Source organism: Apteryx mantelli, chromosome 2, assembly GCF_036417845.1.
Source record: "Apteryx mantelli isolate bAptMan1 chromosome 2, bAptMan1.hap1, whole genome shotgun sequence".
In the NCBI taxonomy this organism is placed as follows: domain Eukaryota; kingdom Metazoa; phylum Chordata; class Aves; order Apterygiformes; family Apterygidae; genus Apteryx; species Apteryx mantelli.
Window position 1 is genome coordinate 12,759,666 of NC_089979.1, and position 21,314 is coordinate 12,780,979.

Consider the following 21,314-nt stretch of genomic DNA (forward strand, 5'->3'; position numbering starts at 1 on the left):
GAAATAAATGTAAGGGGGAGTGTTATTTAACTTGGTCCCGGAGGACAAGCTTTGGGAAGACAGTGACTAGCATCCTTATCTGTTACCTTCTCTCTTACCTTCAGTGTTGCTAAGCTGGGAGCCTCTTCCTTCAGTTTCTTTTTGAATATCTTATCCTTCTTCTTTTTGTCTGGATCCTCTTCCACATTCAATGCAATGTGGTCAGAAGTCTGCTTATCTGCAGAGATTTCATGACACCATTTAGGTTTTTAGTGATGGATGCCCACCAGATGTTTCAGATAAGAATTGAAAAGGTGAAAGAAAATGGAAAGATTTTCTATTTTCAGATGGAAAACACATCTTGAGGATTCCCTCTCTCTCCTCCTCCATTCACTCTTGAGCTGCCAAACAGCAGGTCCTCTCTTTTCCCACGACTCCTCCCAGACAGAAAGGTGGCACTTTTACCCATCTGTGGCTGACTCAGTCTTCACGGTAAGCCTGGTGTATCAAGTCCGATGTTGTCCCATCTCATTTCTTCCCTGCTGGCCACCTCCCATAATGCTCCGTTCCTGCCTCTCTCTGTCCTCCCAGATATGAACTAATAAATCTTAGTACCTTTCATGCAGAATTTAAGGTTTATTTAAAAGCAGAAGTCACTTTCAGGCTGACTGATTTCAGACTTCCAAGTCACCGAAACCTTTCTCTTCTCAAAGGCATCACAAAACAGAGCTTATCTCACCTTGGGAAAGTCCAGTAGTGTGAGAAATGGGAGGAAGTATCTGATCAGCCTCAAGCCAGACTCCAAACACTGAGAGGGGGCTTCCCAACAAAAACAGGATGAGCCCTCAAAGATGGTTCCATGATGGTTCAGTTCTTGGGCTGAGGTCTGGATTTTGAGTTCACTTCACTTTTGTTTTTTGAGTAGTTCATATATCTTTGATATCAATAGCAGCAAATATTTAGAACTATATATATGTTTCTCAGTGCTTTCATATATGTATAATGCTTATGATCATAGGTTAAACTACATAGAAAAAACTATCAGAAGAGATTTTACAAGGTCTTAAGTCATCAGTCAAAAAGAAAAACCACCATGACTGCCTGAATAGCATGTGGGTGGATATCACAATATCAGGCAAAAATCTAATTGTAGTGGAACATCACACCTTTGTATAATGTTTTCTATCTAAATATTTCTCCCATGTAGATAAGTGAGCTCTGCTCAGACACCGATCTTTGCTTCGTCTCTCAGCAGCACTGATGATCATTGAAACACTGTCAGCTGCCATTTCCAGAATGATAAAATCTGACATTTAGATTGTGCCTTCCACTCAGAGCAATCACCACACCTTCTTTAAAATAGAAATCACCTCAGTCTCTGGTGAAATACAGTCAGTCCTGGCATAGGAAGATGCTATAGTTTAAGTCTGAATGGCTACTCTGTGCAAAGAATGAACATTTGTTTCCTTTCTCAGTCTGCTCAAGCGGTTGCATTAGTCAACACAATTTGCTAGAGCTCTGTTTCTCTGTGAGGGGACCTGTTAAGCCATGAAGTATTTCCTTCTGGTTGTATATATACATACACACACACACAAACACACAGACACAGAGGCAAATTCTTTTAGGTTCTTGTCCAAAAGGTTTTCCACTTGACCCTAAGATAGACGCAAAGCTTAGCAGCTGTGGGAGTGACACACAAGATTTTGGACTCTCCTAGTAGAATCTGTTCCCCTGTCATTGATCCTAAATTGGATTCAAAATGGAGAGAAGTTTCTTTTTCTGAACCTGTTACAAATGCAACCTACAGTTACAATAATCTCCACTTTCCATCATTCAGGAAGTGGAACCTGCAAATCTTTGTGCATGAGATTTGAATGTTAACCCAATATTGCCTGTGAAGTTTTAATGCACCCACCATGTAATCAGCTATAGAGGAAAGTCTTACTGGCATAATTCTGTTATCAGACATTTATTCTGAACAGTAACATAGTATGGAAGCAAAGTATTAGTAATACAAAATCCAAATAATTCACTCACTGTTTTCAGGTTTTCCCTCACTGGAAAAAAGTCCTTTTGCCTTTCAAAAGAAAAAGATGATGGACAAACTCCTTAGTATGAATGTAATAGCAAAAAAAGAATCGTTTAGCTGTAAATCTAGTTTTATAACATTGCTCATCCACGTGAGTTTTGAGCTGCTGGGTGACTTACTTTTTGCATTTTGAGCACAGAAGCATAGTATTTTGACCACCAGTCAATAACATTTTCAGCTGATTCATCTGCAATTGTTCTTTTTTTCTTCTTTGTTGACCGTTGGATGGATCTTTTCAAGTCCTAGCAAAGCAGAAGGAAAACATTGTTGAACTGTAGGACTGGTTAAAAATCACCTGAACCATGACATCAAGCTTGAACAGATGTATATAGTGAATATTTTGACCCCCAAGAGCTAATTAATATGTATAAGTTTCTCTGTATGTTACAGGAGCAATCCACACAAAAATCAAATCTACCCAGAGAAATGGTAATGATGTTTTAAGGATAACAGTAACGATACTTTAAGCATCCTGATATAAATTGGTTTCTCCCACCTTGAGATCTTTAAGTTTGCAAGTATTTTAAGAACTCCCATTATTACTGTATTGCCTTTTGGAAGAAGAAAGATTCCCAGTAGCTGCTACAATTCAACCATTTTCTCGTTATAAAAAAACTAAAAAGTCTGATCCTGAAAGTCACCTGCTAATGCAGCAAATCATACTAGCTTCATTCTTGTTTAAGAAGATTTGCCCTTGTTAAATAGAGTGTTTCATCTTATACCCTCACCAAGAGTTGCCAGTTTGGCTGTGGAGGTAGGAACGTAGACAGAAAGGTGGCAACGATAATTAATATGACACAGATGGTTAAATTACTGTGTTACATCTAGGAATCTTTTCTTGCTATATTTTGCCCTTGCACATAAAAGTTGTTCTGTAACAGATGAAAGATCCAGACTAGGTAGCATCCATGCAGCTTCGTTGACCTTCTAATTATTAAGCATGCTGGAAACATTGGAACATCAATAAACCAGGGGCTAAAGGAAGAAGTGGATGCTTTATGCTGCTGCAGAAACATCTACTGAAATGAAATTCAGAGCAGTTTCCTCTGCTTTTATTATTGTCAGTGAAAAAGTGATTGTGATAGGAGAAACTACAGAGACACAAAGAGCTATAGCACATGCATCTGAACACAAAAAAGTGTACAATCTAGAACACATACTGTGCTGTAGCTGTCACGCTGACCAGAATTGCTTTGTTTCCCTGTGCTTTCCTGTCTGCTTGTACCCACCGACTGACACCAGTTTTATGCTTTGACTGTAAGCTCTTTGGGACGCAGACTCTTTCTGCTTCATGTTTGTACAGCATCTAACACAGTGGGGTGCTCACGCTACCTAAACACCACAGACATAGAAGCAGCCATTCACAGAGACAGTCTTTCAATTAAGTGGATTGTTTAAGGCCAGGAAAAGCAAAAATCCCACCACTCCGGTAGTGCTTGTCTACAGAATGAACATCTGGCACAAAAGGAAAGAGAGACAATATCTATTAATGGAATTAGAATGATATTATGTAGGGTTAAAGCAGCTTTGCTAACTAGTTCTTTCAAGGGCCAGCAAGATACTGTGGGTGTTCCCAGCCATACCCAGAATCTCCAGCAAGTTTTCATCTGGAAAACAGCTCTGTTATTGCTACAGCATCTGAGGATGTCATAGCTAATCCTGAGTTTAAGATGAGAGATTACCATTTTATAGAGAAGGACTCGAGTCTACAAGACTGGAAATAATAACATTTCTAATTACAAGGTAGCTGGCAGCTTCAGCTATGCTCACCTTCTGTTTTCTGACTTTCCTTGACTGAGAGCCAGAGTGTTCTGGTTGAGGAGCAGGAAGTGGTGCAGGATCTGCTTTTGGCTCTACTACTGTAGATTCACCATGCTCCACTTCAACATAGATATGATCCACTGAAGATGCTTCTGCTAGTGATAACTCAGCAGCCTGGGAGGACTCAGGTGAAGCTGAAACTGAAACTTTGCAAGTTAGGTAACATTTGACCCTACACTCAATCCCAAAACAGCATGTCTTCTAAGCACATGCCTAGCGTTAAGCCTCTGAGCAGGCCCCTCACTGTTTTCATGAGGCAGTGCTTTGTCCTTTCATTCGGGGTCAGGACTGGACATTTACCTTTGTCGGTTTCTACAGTGTCTAGTCTATTTGATGTGTTCTGAGGACCCAGCTGGGCCTTACACAGGAATTGCTTAAGGCAGTTTATGGTGTGCGTTCCAACAAGGGTACTCCTCCCAAACGCTCTCCAGTCGACTACGCAGATACTCAGTGGCGGATGCAAGAGCTCGTTTTCAGGCAGTTCCTAGCGGAGGAGGACAGACAGCAACATGAAAATTGAGAGAATAGAGATCATGCTGTAGGATATGTGTCGTGCACAGCAATGAGACTGGTGCTCCTCCCTCCCTTCTCCTCCCCAGCTATTACTATACTCAAAATGAAAAATGCGTACAACCTAGGCTGTGTTACTGAGTCCAGTCCTGTGCTGTCGTAGACAAACACATCATATCAGCCCTCTGGGAGAATCAGGAACATTCAGAGGGAATGAACGTGGGTTGGAGGTTGTATTAATGCCTCTGCTCTGGTATCCAGGCACTACTGTTGGGGTTTTGATATCCTTGTGCCTTATAGATATACTTTTACCTCTGGGGATGATGCCAGCTAGAGCAAATCAGATGACATTTTTTTCTCATATTGATCTTTGTCCAGTGAAACTACCAGCTCTTATAACCCAAACAACAGAAAAATAATAAACCTCCTAGTCCATAACAGCAAGGCTTACAGCGTGAAAAGGTCCACAGCTCATAAGCCAGATATGATCCATTCACTTAAAAGCCCAGTAGTACACAAGGGAAAATTAAGAGGACTGAAAGAAAATATAGGAAATTGAGCTCTACCTTGCAAAATAGGAGAGGAGGAGGAGAAGAGAAGTACTAAAAATATCCCTGTTATCTGGCAACAAGTTCCAACCTATCAGTAAAAGCTTGATTGCAACATATTTCCTTGCCTTCCTGAGACATGATTAGGAACATCATCTCCTTTTATCATACATTTGTAGCAGAGGTCTTTTAAAGCATATTTGAATCATTAGTTTTTTACATAAGAACTGATGTTCCTTAATATTTAGTCAAGACACAGAAGAAATGACTTGACAGGAAAGGATGGAAATCAGTAATTAGCACCTTGTCTACCCAGAGAATGGACAAGCAAGGAGCAGCATGTTGTACGCACCACTTCAAACCAGTCTGCAAGGACATTGAAATTAGGATTTTTCTTGTAGCTCTGGATGACAGAGGATTTCACCCCTTTCCCTGCACATTCGATGAGAACCTGGGGACGATCTACAGAGAGGAGCTGGACTTTCTTCAGTTCTCGGACACCCCAGAACAGAACCTGTTGCAGGCAGAGAGAAATTATCAGAAGCACACAGAGGCCCCCAAGTATGCGGGAAGTCTCTGCTGTGAACCTGTCACCTCAGATCCCTTTGGGAATGCAGGACTGCCAGGAAAAGAAAGCTGAATCTGGTATCCAATAACCATCAGGATTATGGTGGAAGTTAAAGCAGTTAACAATGTCAGCCTGTTGGCAGGGGGGTTATTGTCATCAGCAAGCAATAATAGTCACATTTGCAAAAGTCTTCTTTTCAGCAGCGCAAAGGAATTATCAATCTGAACAGCAGAGCCTCATTTTGTTAAAAGTGGCAGAGCTGTTGAAGGGGTAAACAAATTGCACACAAGCAGAGATGGCTAACAGTGCTCAGTTAGCCCTCAGGTCTGCAACAGATGGGGGAGGTCTCCAAGCAGTTTTCTTTCAAAGGACCATTCTCCTGGTTTGGAGGAGACTGGTTCTGTAAACTAGGGACGTGCAAGAAAAACGGGGCTCTGTATGGGATATGCTGGAGGGTCTTGAAGGAGAGGACTGGGGCTGTAAGGGATGGACAAACTGTGGTTGGAGTTTTCTGGAAAGAGGTAAAATTAAAGGTTAGTGAGTGAAGCTATGAGTCTCATAAGTCTGAAAAGAAGATTGGAACTGAAAGTGAGCGTGAGGGGCGACTTGCATGCTAGGAGGACGGGGGACTGGTGTGAGTGGGATGCAGCAAGTCACACAGGACCCCCAAAGTCCCCTTGGTGGCAGAGGGCCCTGGAGGAGCATGGAGGTCTGTGAGCTCCTGCTCTATTGCCAGGGGTTCCTGGCTGAAAGAGGGGCACACTCCCATAGTTACAGGGGCTCCGTGGCAATTTCCTTTGGTGTGGAATATTGTTCATAGTATCTTGACAAAAATAGGTGTGTTATCTTTATACTGTTGTATCATTTCCTTGCTGTAAACCCTCCAGAACCCGTGTTTCACTATATAAACATGCACTAATTATAAACCTATTCTCATGGCAATTAAACTATCCGGATCTGGATGCAATTTACCTGATTTTAAGGTGCCTGAGGTATCACACTGAGGAGTGGAGTTGCTCCGGGCTCCCTCCACAGTCAAGTGACACAGAGAAGCACTTTCAAAGCCTGGTTTAACCTATTAAAATCTGAACCACCCTGTGAGGGTGGCTGCTCTGCTCAGCTGACCAAACGAGAAGCCTACAATGAGGATGCTTCTAGGATGGGTACCGCAGAAATAGGTGGGATGAATTTCACAGCAGTGTCAAACAGACAGTATTTAAGCAGCGCAAAGCAATCCTATTGCAGGGGCAGTGGGAAGCCCTCAGCACAATACTTAGAAACACCTAAGTTTCAGGATTTAAGTTGTCCCTTTAGCATCAGTGCAGTAGCTCATGGCCTCATTTACCTCACATGCTTGGGTGTAAAAGAGATACTGCTAAAAAACCCTCTTTCCTATGCACAGAGAACAGTAGTTAACTAAAGGATACAGCAGAGCTAACTTTCCTTTTCACCGCTCAATTGTTTGATCTTTGAAGGCAAAGCAGGAGTAGCTTCTGAGCTCCTGCACAGGTATTTCTTGGGAAGTGCCATCAGGTTGCACAAGCAGTCTGACTTGGCACAGCAAAGTGGGCAAATATGCTGCTCGTGCGAAGGCTGCAGGATGAGCGACAGGGAGTGGTGAGGTTGGGCAGGATCCAGGCATTGTCCCAACAGATGAAAAGCTGCCACTTTTCCCTGCTTTTTAACATAATGGGACAGTGGGCTCAAATAGTAGCTGACTGAGAGGAGCAGACAGAAGGTGCAAACATTCATAGACAGGCAGGAGACATCACTTGGCTGAAAACTGGGTCCCAGAAAAGGTGGTTGATGCTGCGCTTCACTGCCAGCGAAGTCAGCTGCCAGGGGAAGGTCTCAGTTTCCCACAAGCATTTCCCGTGGCCACGCAGAGCGCAGGAGAGGAGAGGTAGGACCAGAAGGCACACGCTGCCGCGTCAGCCGTTGCCCCCCCGCTGGCCGTGACTGTCGTCTAGCCTTGACCACTTGCAGGAAGAAGCACTGCCTTGCATGTCCAGCACTGGAGAATCAATCGGATCTGACCTTACCCCATGTATTTTGCAAGTCATATGCTATTTTTGTATTATGCGATTCCTACTGATTACAATTTAAAGATCATCATCACTACATAATTAAAGCTTTACAGTTCAGTAGGAGAATGTAAGGATCTGAGATTCCAAAACAGTCAGAAATATTCTAACTTACCTCCACTCTATATTTGCTTAAAACAGGTCGGATGTCTGCTGGAACTGGGTAGATCTGGGTAACATCAGGTGGATCCACTGGGGGAAGACTGTCTGGATCTGACTCAGGAATCTGAAAAATTCAACAGAAAAGGCTCAGCCTGCTTTGTGGAAGAATAAAACAATATCAGAAATATCTGTGAATGGTACTTTAAACATCAATTTAATGCAGCTTTTCAAGACACATTGCAGAGCAGACAGGTTATGCTGTGAGAGTAATGTGACTTGGATTGCTATCTGTCCTGCTGCGATGCTAAAACACTTGGCAGGAAGTGTGTTCAACAGACTCAGTTAAAGCACCTTTCCAAAAAAAGACTCTTTTGTCCTAGCAGGACATAGTCTGTGCTAAAGACATGCAGGTACTGATGAAGCATGGTAATTCTATTTAATAAAAATCCTGAGTAAAAGCTGCTGAGAAGACTTTTGTAGGAAAATTCTAGGTCTGATTCTAGCTACAAAAAGGCTAATAAGTTTAGTACAGATGAGCAGAACCACACATTTACCAGATGGACAGAATGCCAATACTTTTCAGCCATATTATACTTTGGAATAGCAATCCTGCGTTATTTTGGAGACATTATTTTAGCTATTTGGTCACACCTACCATTTGCACCTAGCACAGATCAGGAGACCTGCCAAGCTGGAAAACACACTGTCACAGCATTTGAGAACATGCCAGTCCCATTTCCAATATTAAGACTGTGTCCTCTCTTTGTAACTGCAATAATCTTGCTGCGGGCAGTGCTCACGTTCTTCATTGTGATTGCGCATAAATCTGTTCCACATTCAGGAGTGTATTCAGCTGTACACCGTGGCCCTGTGTTAGGTGAATTGAGGGGCACATATGCCACCACGGCTCTGGGGCTTGATGATCTCACACTGCTCTGTGCCTCTTGCCATGCTCCAAGCCCTTCTCCCCGCATGAGTCGCCTTCTGTGGGAAAGTTCCCTGGCTTCATTTCCCAATCCCTTGCTAATTTTCAGCAGCATATTGCTGACTCCTGCTGATGGAGCAACTAATCCTGGATACCATTTCTAAGTGCATGAGGTACAAGAAGGTGATCAGGAGCAGTCAGCATGGCTTCACCAAGGGGAAATCACGCTTAACCAATCTGATTGATAGCCTTCTATGATGGAATGACTGGCTGGGTAGATGAGGGGAGAGCAGTGGATGTTGTCGACCTAGACTTCAGCAAGGCTTTTGACACTGTCTCCCATAACATCCTCATAGGCAAGCTGATGAAGTACAGGCTAAATGAGTAGACAGTGAAGTGGATTGAGAACCGGCTGAAAGGCAGAGCTTGGAGGGTTGTGCTCGGTGGTGCAAAGTCTAGCTGGAGGCCAGTAACTAGCGGTGTCCCCCAGGGGTCAATGCTGGGTCCCATCTTGTTCAATTATTCCTCAGTGACCTGGATAAAGGGACAGAGTGCACCCTCAGCACTCAGTGCACCTTTGCTGATGATGATACAAAACAGGGAGAAGTGGATGATACACCAGAGGACTGTGCTGCCACTCAGAGGGACTTTGAAAGGCTGCAGAAAGGGGCAGAGAGGAACCTCATGAAGTTTGATAAAGGGAAGTGCAAAGTCCTGCAGCTAGGGAGGAATAACCCCATGCACCAGGACAGGCTGGGGGTTGACCTGCTGGAAAGCAGCTCTGCAGAGAAGGACCTGGGAGTGCTGGTGGACACCAAGTTAAGCATGAGGCAGCAATGTGCCCTTGTGGCCAAGAAGGCCAATGGTCTGCTGGGGTGCATCAGAAAGAGTGTTGCCAGCAGGTCGAGGGAGGTGATGCTCCCCCTCTACTCAGCCCTGGTGAGGCCACATCTGGAGTGCTGCGTCCAGTTCTGGGCTCCCCAGTACAAGAGGGATGTGGCACTACTGGAGCAAGTCCAGCGAAGGGCTACAAAGATGATTAGGGGACTGGAGCATCTCTCTTATGAGGAAAGGCTGAGAGAGCTGGGCCTGTTTAGCCTGGAGAAGAGAAGGCTGAGAGGAGATCTTATCAATGTGTACAAGTATCTGAAGGGAGGGTGTCAAGAGGATGGGACCAGACTCTTTTCAGTGGTGCCCAGTGACAGGACGCGAGGCAACGGGCACAAACTGAAACATAGGAAGTTCTGTCTAAACTTAAGGAAAAACTTTTTTTACTGCAAGGGTGACAGAGCACTGGCACAGGTTGCCCAGAGAGGCTGTCGAGTCTCCATCCTTGGAGATGCTCAAAAGTCATCTGGACAGGGTCCTGTGCAACATGCTCTAGGCGACCTTGCTTGAGCAGGGGGGTTGGACTAGATGATCTCCAGAGGTCCCTTCCAGTCTCAACCATCCTGCGATTCTGTCATCTTCTAAGCCCATGTAAGGCAGATCTGAAGCCTAGCCTGGTCTAGCAGATTCCTATAAAGAACAGCTAAACCCATGACATGATGCTCACTCCTACCAGAGACTCAGGCTGTGATAGCACATAAAAATAGGAACATTGGTTTAACAGGTGAACCGACAACCTACAGGCGTAACTCTTTTTGGCTTCCTTGTGAAGTACAGTACCTAAAGATTACTGAATACATACAGAAAAAAATAGTAAAGGAGACAGATGCAAAATATCTTTGGATGAATTTAAAGGAGAACAGATGAGCCATGCTGTGATATGGACCAAAAACCTTTGAAAACATCTGGGTTCTGGGAAAAAGAAACACAGCTTTTGGAGTGCTTCATAGTTATTAAGCTAAATTGTCACTGTTGAAAGGTAAAGCATCTGAGATACAACTCTAAAGGGACCTGTAAAGTTGAAGTCTTCTGCTTCTTTTAACTGGGCCATCTGTCTGTTTTATACAGCTATGTATTGCTGTGTGGGATTTTAATTAGTATAAAGAAGAAAGGATATGTTCCTTAGTACCTTGTGGGTGAGGGAGATGTGTGGAAAACACACTTCCTAGCATAGTACCTGCAGCATGTGCTAGTAATAACATAATCAACAGCCATAATTCACATGCATATGTTTATTGCCTTTTATCCGTAAGAATTCAAACCAATTCATTTAATAGATTTCACAGAATTGAAGGCCAGAGAAAAACCTTGCTCTGACCAGGTCAGTGACTCCCAGCACATTTCCTTATGTGTCCCCATGGAGCAGCAGGGCCTTGAGGAGGGTCTAGCATGTGCTATGGACTATGTCTAGCACCTGGGACATACCATGGCAGTATCCCAAAACTGCAGGTGAGGAGCCAGGAAGATATAACCAAATGGGGTCTTTCTGAACCTGAAGTTTGGTAGGCATGGCAGGGTGGTGGTAGAGTACCTACCATTTCCCCGAAGATGGTCTGGAGACCATCTTTAAGTGACTAGTCTTTAACCATTAAATTTCACTCAGAAATTCTGACATTGAGCCCAAAGGCATTGCCCCCTTTTTTTTTAATTTGTGGAACCATAAAAAATTATAAATTAAAAATAAACCTTTTTAGAAATTTCACATACAGAAATTGCTGTATAGTGTAGATGAACTTATCTTTCTTAATTACCTTTCTGAAATCCCTTTAGAAGTTCAGGCATCTACAGATCTCAGGTTGAATATCACTAACATCTTCAATAAAAGTATCTCCACTAGCATCTTAGCACTAGCTCATTATCCAGTTGCTAGTAGAGGTCATGTAGATGGCCCTGCTCACTGTTAGCTCTTCCCTTTGAGTTCTGGTAATGAAGCATTTCAATCCATTTCAAGTTTTTCCTTGCATCTAATGCATATTTCTAATCAAAAAGAAATGTGCTTCTGAGGAGAATGTTTAGGATAGATCTAGTTTTGTTGTATCAATGCGTCTGTTTCTATCACCCACTTCTGTGATGCTGTTCTAAAAACAAACAGAAACACACAGCTTTGGGAACTCTACCTGTCTGTCTAGAAATCCATCTGTCTGGCTTTAATTATATTAACCCTTTTTTAATTCTGCATTAACGGACATTAAATACTCTAAAATTTATCCCATAATAGATTAACTTACCCTTTGAAAAAAAAGAATAAATGGATAAGAGGCAAAGACCATCTGAAACAGATCTCACGGCAGATGTTGTGTCCCAATTCTGCTCTCAGGGTTCTCAATTTCATTGCACTATCTGACTTAGATAATGATGACAGGTGATCAAGAAAACTATGTTCATCTACATGATAAAGTGACTTATGCACATGTAATTCCTAAACTGGTGTATTTATCGTATCTTTTTTAAAATTGAAAAACAAATGGCTATTTGTCTCTTTTCTTACAGCTTGGGAACATATAACAAAGGCTCAGCTTAAGAGAGGAAGGCTGGAGAAATCTCCTGTCTGAGGACAAAACAGCCACATAAAGTGTTTTTTTTTTTAACTACTGGAACTGTCCCCTGAACTCCAGGACTGTAAACCCTGTCCAGACCATGACAAATGGTCATGTAAGACTGATATCAAATCTAGATTCCCTGGATTTTCAGCAAATCTTGAGCCCCTCTGAGCAAAAATCAAGGCTCCTAGTATCCATTAGTTGGTCTTGTCTTAGTCTCTTATTTTTATAAATGACAGGCTGCTTTGTTATATCCATCAGTTTAGCTTCTAGCACTGACCCAGCATACCAGCATTATTTTGACAAAGGATGGTGCAGTTCTTACATACTGCTTCGTCAACTGGACCAAATGGTATCTGGAGATCAGAACTATCAATCAAGTGCATTAAGGATTATAGCTGAAGCAGTTAAGGGGTTAAAAGAACAGGAGAATGAATTAGTGATTAGAGATTTTCATTTCCCTCCTGACACAGAACATCATCCGGAATCCCCTGATGCTGGAAGGAGCGACTGGCACAACAGCTCTGAGTGCTTGGAAACCTTGCAGATGTTTTAATGTGCCTTTTCCTGAAGATTCCTTTAAATCTATGTTGCTATTATCTGCTGCGAGAGGTGCTCTAGAGTGCTGTCACTGAGAAGAATATTACAGAGCATGAAAATGAAGACTGCAAGGTCTTCACTTACAGTTGTTTTCAACTCTCTAGTGCAGTCTTAGGGGTGTATTTGGATATATCACAGAAGTTGTTCTGCTTTCCTCGTCTCGTAAGAGAGCAACACAAAACAGAATGCTTTCTTTGTTCACTGGAAAGGTGGATTTCAGTAAAAAAGGAGGGGAAATAATGGCTAAGGTAATAAACTATCCCCAGGTATACGCCTCTATGAGGATAGGCTCCACATGGTGTCATATTTCCAACTTTCATCAAGTACATAATTAACCCACGGTGCTTAAAAGCCCATTTTACCTCAGGAATATCATGTAAATGGTGTCACAGAGCCCCCGTTTTTCTCATTTCAGATTTCAAAATAAACTTTTGCAGGTTTCCAGTAGAAAGACGTTTCCTCTAAGTGGCAGCCCTGCAAATTCCATGTGTGCATCTAGCCCCAGGGGTACGTAGAATTTGCCTCGCAGTTGGAAAACAGTGTGACATTTCTCTAAATATGTTAGGTGTGATTGAAAATCCAGTTTCCCTAATCCAATTCTTATTATCCACTGCTCCCTTTTACGAAGAGAGAAAGTGGTAGTAAGAGAGTTTGAGGTTGCTGAAGCTGGTGCTATACATGATGGTGCAGAGCAGGTCATTGCAGTAGCAGTGGTATTTTCACAGTTGTCCCACAGGCCAGAGTCCTACGTAGGGTGTAGTCACTGGAAGGACAACAGGGCGAGTGGGGAGAAAATGCAGCACAGAGCACGTGAAGGGCTGGCAGGGCTGTGTGGGTGGGCAGTGGTCCTTGCTGCCCTGGCGTGATGGGAGGAGTGACACTCAGAGAGTGCAGTGGCAAAATGAGGCTGCTCCGGTTGCAATTCCCACCAGTTTGGGAGGGTGGTGTGCTCAATACCATGGCTAGTTTTAGGAGTCCATAAGGTAAGAGTCCTCAAGGAGAGAACTAACAGTCCAGAAAATCTAATTTACCTCCAGAAGCTCAAATGCAGCAAGCAGGTCTCCTCCAGAAAGATTTCCACAATACACTGGGTGGTAAGAAAGTTTAGGTGGTTCATACTTTTGATCAGCCAGTCTCACCACAGGGACAGCCACTGTAGACCCAATATATTCTGCTTTACCCTAGATAAAGGAGAATACATGTGTCAAGTATCTTTGAATTTAACAGCTCTCTCAGGAGCCAAGATGATGCAGAGTTTAGTATTTGTGACAAAAACCTTCTCCTGAGGTAAACAGCAATATAAAATGCAATTGCAGCTACGAAAATGAAGCAGCAGTCCTTTTTACCTTCACAGGCATCCAATGTTTTGGAGTGCTACACTAAACTAGTGAGATTGTGTCAGAGCTTGCATGGCCAGAGATAAATCAAGGTCTCTCCAGACATAGATACAATATTTACAGTTGTATATACGGACAGGGGAAGATGCTTCTAATTTCTTCAAGCCTGTCTTTGGATGGAAGATTCACTTGGGAAAAACAAGGCCACAGCTTTGCAAGGATATTAAGTGAGACTTGGGGCTATATTCAGCTGCAAACTGTTGTAACATTGATCTCTATTCAGGAAGGTCATCCAGATTGCTTGATAATTTTTTTTTAATGCTTATTCAGTGACACAGCTTTGTCTTTAAGCTGTTGATAAGACGTAACAGCTCATAATTTTTATTAAGAAGGATTTCAAGTTTACCACTGCGTCATCATCGTACAGCTCTATGACAATCTCTGGGGGGAACTGAGCAATTTCCTCTCCGTCACCATAAAGCACGACTTTGTTGAAGAGCAGCATCTGGTTCCAGGTGGGGGATAACGTCTGAGGAATGATCTAATGAAAAACAGGAAATGTTTAGTATGCTATAAATTGATTGACTGGGAGTGGTTCAGCAGGACATGCTGACATGCTGGTGACGTCCTTTCCCATGGCCTGAACAACTCAGTTGTCTGAGCCACTGCATTTTTCAGCAGCTATTCCCACCCAAAAGAATATGATTAATTTGCCTTGACACCTGTATCTCCTGTTCCTCCTGAAGGCTTTTTGTTCTCCCATTCCCTGTTTGCCTCATGGGCCCATCACAATGTGACCTCCACTCTTTGTGTAGACAAGACTCTGAATTAAATTAAGAGGAAAGCTGTTGGTTTAGAAAAGCAGGGTCAGGCCCAAAGCTGTTAAAGAAAGGCCTTACTCAAAACTGAATTCAGTTTTCAATTCTTGAGAGTACATTTTTTCTGATTTGCTTTTTTCTTCAATATAATAACACATACACTTTTATAAAAACAAGGTATTTTATTGAATCACTCATAATAAATCACTAGTTTTTAGTTTGTTATACTTTAACGTACAAGGATGCTTATGGAATTTCATCACAGATAATGTTTTAACTGCCTAGGCAGGAAATATATTTAACAAAGATAACATTTAAAAAGGAAAAAATATGCCAACTGCAAAATGACTCATAACCTTCTATCATTCTTTTCAATGGAAATAAGGCTTTTGACTACAGTTTATCGTCACTTGGCTGACGATCTTCCAAAAACATGCAAGTTACTGCCTGCAGTATTTTATTCAGGCGGTGAATAAACTTTACACTTCTGTGCCCATAAAATGCTGTCTTCCTGGGCCACATTCTACTTTCCTGAATCTGGTGCATCTAAACACTAACTTCATTAGCTTTATTCACCAGCTTCTATTAGAAGTTAGAATCACATCATTGAAGAAAAAACATCAGTTCATACTCTCAAGGTAAAAGCAGCACAATCAGGCACTCACAGCTTCCAGCAGAGAAAGGGTTTTTTTGCTTCTCCCTCCCCTAATATACGCTGCAGAACTTTCTGCCAAACAAAAGGTGTTAGAGATCATTTTACAAGGACAGTGAGGACAGCCCAGAAATTACAGCTGGGTTATGTTCTAAGTCAGGTCTTTCCATCTTGCACATGATCAGCAAATTCAAGGTGCCGCAGAGCTAACAGGTGCCTTTTCACACTTGTGCAACTCCACGGGCCTCTGATGATGAGCTCCTTAGAGCACAGCAGACGCTGTCATGCATTCACTAGGAGTATTCAAGAATAGACACCTGCTAATTAAATTTAAACAGTCTTCTGTGGAGGCTTTTTGGGGGAGAGGGGTTGGGTGAGTGTTTTTGTATATACTTATTTCCCCAGGGGAGACCATATTTGGCCCAGCATATTCTGCTTATGACCTAATTTTCAGAGCTCCAAACTCCATTTGAAATCTAGGACAGTTGTAGAGGGCTCAGGACCTTCGAAAGTCAGTCGTCCTGTTCTGAGATGGACTCTCTTCCTGCTCATTTGTCAGGGCCGTATTTCAACTCCTCTTGCAGGAGCTGTGTGGAAGTTCCTCCACTGTCTCTAGAGGCTCCACTGAAAGCCCACATGCTGACCATTCACCCCCTGGAAATGCCTGAGAGAAAGGTGAGACCATTCCCCATGGCCACACTTCTGCAGCATTTAAGGGGTGCGGGGTCTTACATCTCACTACACTTTCAGCTCATTTCAACTTTGCCACCCTAAAACCATCCTTGTGCACTGCTGAATTCCATCACCAAGACCAATACTGACCTACTGTTATGGCTACAGAAGCCATATAAAGCTCTTCTTCTTCCTTTCCTCTATCATTGCACGTATAGATAAAAGAGAACCATGGAGGATCATCCTCACACCAAGCAATGACAATGGCCCAAACTCAAAAGAAAGAGATGGAGAGAAAGGTAATTCATTTGCTACAGAGGCCCAGTAGACCCAGAGAACCTGACATCTAAAGGAGCTGAGATGAACAATGTTACTGCACCTCCCATTAGAGTAGCCGGCTGCGCTTACACATTTGCCTTGCTCACAGTGAACTGTCAGGAATTGCTCTTTAATAGCAGGCATCTAACTTTTCTTGCTAGGTGTTTCCTTGAAAAACCAAGATTTTTTCCTTTTCACAGCTTGATTGAGAAAACTGTTGACATTTACTGAAAGGGACTTTGCGACTTACCTTCGTGGTCTGGCAGTGTGACGTGAAAGTAACTTTTGCAAAGGGGTCGGAAAGTCCAGTGCTGTCAGCTGCAATGAGCCCCCTCGCCTGATACATGTGGGCTCTCAGCTGGAATTGGTGCTGGGCTATGTCATTACAATGAAAACAGTAATGTCAGCTTCGTGGAAATGATACAGCATGTATGTAGGAGCGGAAGCTCAACCACCCGCCGTCCAACCAGGAGTCTGACAAGGGGAATTGTTGCTAGCACCATTTCTCTAATGAAACACCTGATACATTCAGAAGTAAGACTCCGGTGTTCACTTAAAATCAATGCCTGAGAAGTCTTTACTGCAAGATTGTTAATTGCCAGTTTTTATCTCCCGACACTTGTTTACCTACTAGATATTCAACAAGGTAGCTCCATCAGGAGACCTGAGGGATGCTTCCTCATGATGAGAAGACAGAACTGTGGGATGGGGAACAGAAAATATAAGATAACAGTTCCCTTCTCTCTTTGTCAGTGGCAGGACTGAGGACTCAGCAATGACACTGGTCTTTTGTGATCAGAAGATGCTAAACAATGATAATCTTGAAACAGTTACTTTAAGCAAAGGTGTTGCAGCCCTCGAAATTAGAGGTATTTAGGCCATGTGTTTCTTACAACCCTTCCTACATTGCTACTATACAGAAGAAACAGTGTCTTACTTTCATACAGCAGGCAGGCAGGTGGATGCACCGTGCTGTGCCCTGGGCTGGTGTTGGATGGTGTTTCTGTCTGATATCCTACAGGCAAGTTCTCCATGATGCTCTGGGCATATCTGGCAGGTCCAAGCCACAGGTAGGTGTCTACTTTTGCTTGCACATTCCAGCCTGGCGGGCGTTTGCCTGGTAACTGAGGAAAAAACACCCGTCATCAGCAAGCTCAAGATAGAGGGATGACTGAATGCTGAGTCCTGTCAAGAAAAAGTAGGCTACTAAAATAAAGGAGCATTCATGGAGTTGATAAACTGATAAATGACATGTCTCCACAGTGGGTGGCCCTGGGACCCATTTAGCACAAGGAACGTCTGTGATTCTTAGGGAAGCAATGGCTAATTGACTCAGTTGAAGGCCTGCATAAATGGCACACTGGCTAGTATGCACAGGTTTGTGCAAACTAGTTAACAGCTGCAAGCATGTCAATGCTATTTGATATCCTACTTTCCTCAGACTTTGGCCCACTTTACACTGCATGCAGTTTTGTTGGTCTCTGATAGCTGGTCCTGTGCACTACTAAAAATATTATTTCATGGTGCAGGTCAGAAAATACATTCCAATATAAAATATTACTAGTCTTGACAAAAAATAGCAATAATATTTCCTTCTTCTCCCCTCTAACTTAATCTAGGTCTGCTTAATTCACGGTTTTATATTATCTATTCCTAAGGTAATTCTTGCTATCAATGTGACTGGAGAATGAATTACAGTATTTTTTTTGCTTATACAGGCAAAGAGTACTGTGCTTAGCAAATACCCATGACAATTTTCAAGAGGTTAGGTATTTCTATCTGCTCTTTAGCTATGCTTTATGGGAGTGCTCCCAACCAATCCAGATGAAAAGCTGCTAAAAAGTTGCTATATGAAGTTACTATTGCCTAATATGTTCAGGCTTTTTCTTCGGGTCATAGTAACAATTCCACTGCATAATATTCCACTGCTGGGTACTGCAGGTCATATTGCCTTTGTAGGAGTATGATATCCACTAAAACTTTCCTTCAAAATAAGTAATATTATGCAATATTGTGGACATGTACTACAAACACCTAGACACATTTCAAGTAGCAGACATAAACTGCTATAGTACATCTGAATATCTAGGTTTCTTTGTTATCTGAGCTGAGTACATGCTCATCTCTCACCAAGCTCCTCCTGGGCTTCATGTGCTGCTTTTTGATGTCTTTGTCAGGAAAGAGGCTGTGCTTTTTCTGTCTGTTTATATATATATCTACAGACAAACCACAGATCTTGCTATAGCAAGCAGCAAAGGAATGAATCACTCAGAAACCGAGAGCCTTGCCGTGATGTTGTGGTTAAAAGAGGACAAGCGTAAATAGAAGAAGTAAGCATTAATAAAAGATGGAAGATATAAGAACATATACATTTTTAGTACATTACAAAGACTAACATGTAAAATACAAACCCTGGGTGAAATGTGAATACCAAGTTTTCCCAGAGAGTTACGTATGTTCAGAGGAAGTCCCAGACTTACTTTCAGGAAATGGGTTTTAATCTTCCCACAGTCCTTGCCTCTTTGCTCTTTCATTGGGGAATAGAGTATATTTTTTGCTGGCACTCTCACATACGCGACTCTTTTGTTGTTGCTGAGCATCCAGATGAACACGTCAGGCACTGTATTCTGTGGCTATTAAATGACAAGGAATATTGAACTAGCAAACCGGATTCTTTCTGCAAGCCACCACCATCACAGTTTGTTAAAACACTAGCTGCCAAGAGCCAACTCCCTCGCTTCTCCGGCAGAGCGGCACATGTGTGCTCCGAATGGGAGAGGCTGTGAGTTCACGCGTTGCAGCCCAAACCTCCACTCCTAATCAGAGCCAAAGGTGAGTGCTTTGTGGGGGTGCTGAGGGAGTACTCGCTCCACAGAGTGAAATTTCAGGGGAAATTAAAACTAAAAATCTGCGTGCGACCCTGGTTCAGGAAGTCCCTTAGCCACAGAGAGTGGAAGCTGGAAGTACCTACCGGGGAAGTATCACCAGCTTCATTTATATCAGCAAATCAAAAGGAACCAGGGACAAACTCAGGTGCTGGCACAGGATCATCTATTCTGCTTGTTAGGATGCTCCATGGCATGGCTTTGCCCTGCTCCTAATAACATTTCCCCAAGAAAAGCCTGAGCGTGGTTTGAAGCAAAGAGCCAGCCAAGGGCTGTTCCCAGGAGACCCTATGGACAATATCACTCTGTTTTGGGAAGGAAAGAGTTTGGCCACAGGATGCAAACCATGCCAGGCCATGCCACTTGCTCTCTAAGCCCTGTTTAGTTGCTAGCGCAGACACAGTGCCTGGATTTGCCAGCAGACCACTCTCCGGCAGTGAACACTTGACCAGCTGGATTTTGGTCTGACCAGATATGTTCTTATGTTATCTTGAAGCTTAATAGTATGTGTATAGAGTGTCTACACAGTGAAGGATAGTGTAGAGACCCCTGAGCTCACGCCAGTCCAAGTCAGTGTGTCCATACAAGCGGAGACATGAATTCAGATCAGAAAGCAGGCTGTCTCCAAACGACCAGAGCAGACATAGGATGACTTTTTTTTAAAAACAAAGAAACAAAAAAGCCCTGGCCTTACAGCCTAGCTTTTTGTTTTCTACCAGTCCATTAAGAACTCCAGGAATTGCAAAATAGGTTTGGGGCCAGATATCCAAAGGATAACTCTTTAGATAACTAGGTCAGGGCTTATTATTCACATGGGACTATGAAAATCAAAGTCTAGCCCTGGATTTTAAACTTATTTGAATTTCTGTGTGATTTACCTCATCAACCAAGAATCGAATTTTATCTATAAAGATCTGAGTCTCATGCATCATTTCCTCCAGTGATACCTTCTTTTTCTGCTGCTGAACAATTTCCTTGGCATCACTGGACATTGCTTCCTGCAACCAGGAAAGACAACATGTATTTTGTATGCATTATCATGTAGTTTCAACTGTACACAGAAGTAGAAAACAGTTTTAGATTCAAGTTTAAAAAAAAAAGCTAGAGAAAGGTTCAAGGTTACAATTATCTTTGTCACAACAGAAAGGAATTAACTCTTGGGAGCTGAGTGTCCCCCACCTTCTTTTTGTCTGTATGTATACCGGATTTATGTAAGTCTCAAGAGATGTGTGATTACTACCTAGAATTATAGGACCTTAGACCTGAGAGAAGGCACCACTGAATGCTGTGCTGCAAACAGAAGACAAAGCTAATACATGTGCAAAAGGCCTGTGTCCAGTTTGGTTTCTTCTCACCAGTTTCCTTGAGATGGTGACTAGGGCCTCACTGCCCATAACGGAGTTAGATGCTTAAGCCCAACTAATTCATATGTGCCTCCTGTGTCTTGGCATTCCTCACTGAGAATGGATCTCATCCCTCCTAATTTTAGACCACAACAATGTAGGAACTCAGGGCTTGCTTTATATACAGTGGGGAGAAATGGGTGCCTTTAGGCAGTGACTCGTCTGGCATATTTCAGATATCTGCTTTAATGGAAGATACTGATAAATATGCCTTGGTAGGTAATAGACAGACAGACATAATCTTAAAAAAAAAGACACATAGTGTAGGCAATTCCTCCTTTGCTCTGTTTAGCCTAATCCAGATCCTCACTTATGCTCACGTCCCTCTAACACTTAAGGGAGGGAAAATGTGCCAGAGCATTGTAAAGGAAGCTTAATACTGTAATGTGTAAATAAAGAACAGACCCAAGCTAGAGCACACAAAAACATACTGAAATCTATGTGTACATTTGCATGTGTCCAGGAATACCAAATGTCAGATTCTACTAGTCTTGGAATTTAGCTCCACCACAGTAATTAAATGCCTAACAACAGTGTTAATTGGGTATTATTTCATTGAACTCAGCGTCATCCCA

The 21,314-nt window shown here is 42.7% G+C and overlaps 1 protein-coding gene across 1 annotated transcript in view; it reads right to left on the reverse strand.

Moving 5' to 3' along the window:
• FER1L6 (fer-1 like family member 6) overlaps positions 1 to 21,314 on the reverse strand; it is a 68,711-nt gene that overhangs the window by 21,974 nt on the left and 25,423 nt on the right. The window contains exons 16-28 of the mRNA XM_067292598.1: positions 20,215 to 20,334; positions 18,932 to 19,084; positions 17,389 to 17,575; positions 16,702 to 16,826; positions 14,398 to 14,532; positions 13,686 to 13,835; positions 7,715 to 7,825; positions 5,300 to 5,461; positions 4,190 to 4,373; positions 3,839 to 4,029; positions 2,188 to 2,310; positions 2,017 to 2,056; positions 99 to 217 (exon numbers count right to left, since the gene is read on the reverse strand). Coding sequence (XP_067148699.1) covers positions 99 to 217; positions 2,017 to 2,056; positions 2,188 to 2,310; positions 3,839 to 4,029; positions 4,190 to 4,373; positions 5,300 to 5,461; positions 7,715 to 7,825; positions 13,686 to 13,835; positions 14,398 to 14,532; positions 16,702 to 16,826; positions 17,389 to 17,575; positions 18,932 to 19,084; positions 20,215 to 20,334 — 1,800 coding nt within the window. The remainder of the gene's footprint in view (positions 1 to 98; positions 218 to 2,016; positions 2,057 to 2,187; positions 2,311 to 3,838; positions 4,030 to 4,189; positions 4,374 to 5,299; positions 5,462 to 7,714; positions 7,826 to 13,685; positions 13,836 to 14,397; positions 14,533 to 16,701; positions 16,827 to 17,388; positions 17,576 to 18,931; positions 19,085 to 20,214; positions 20,335 to 21,314) is intronic.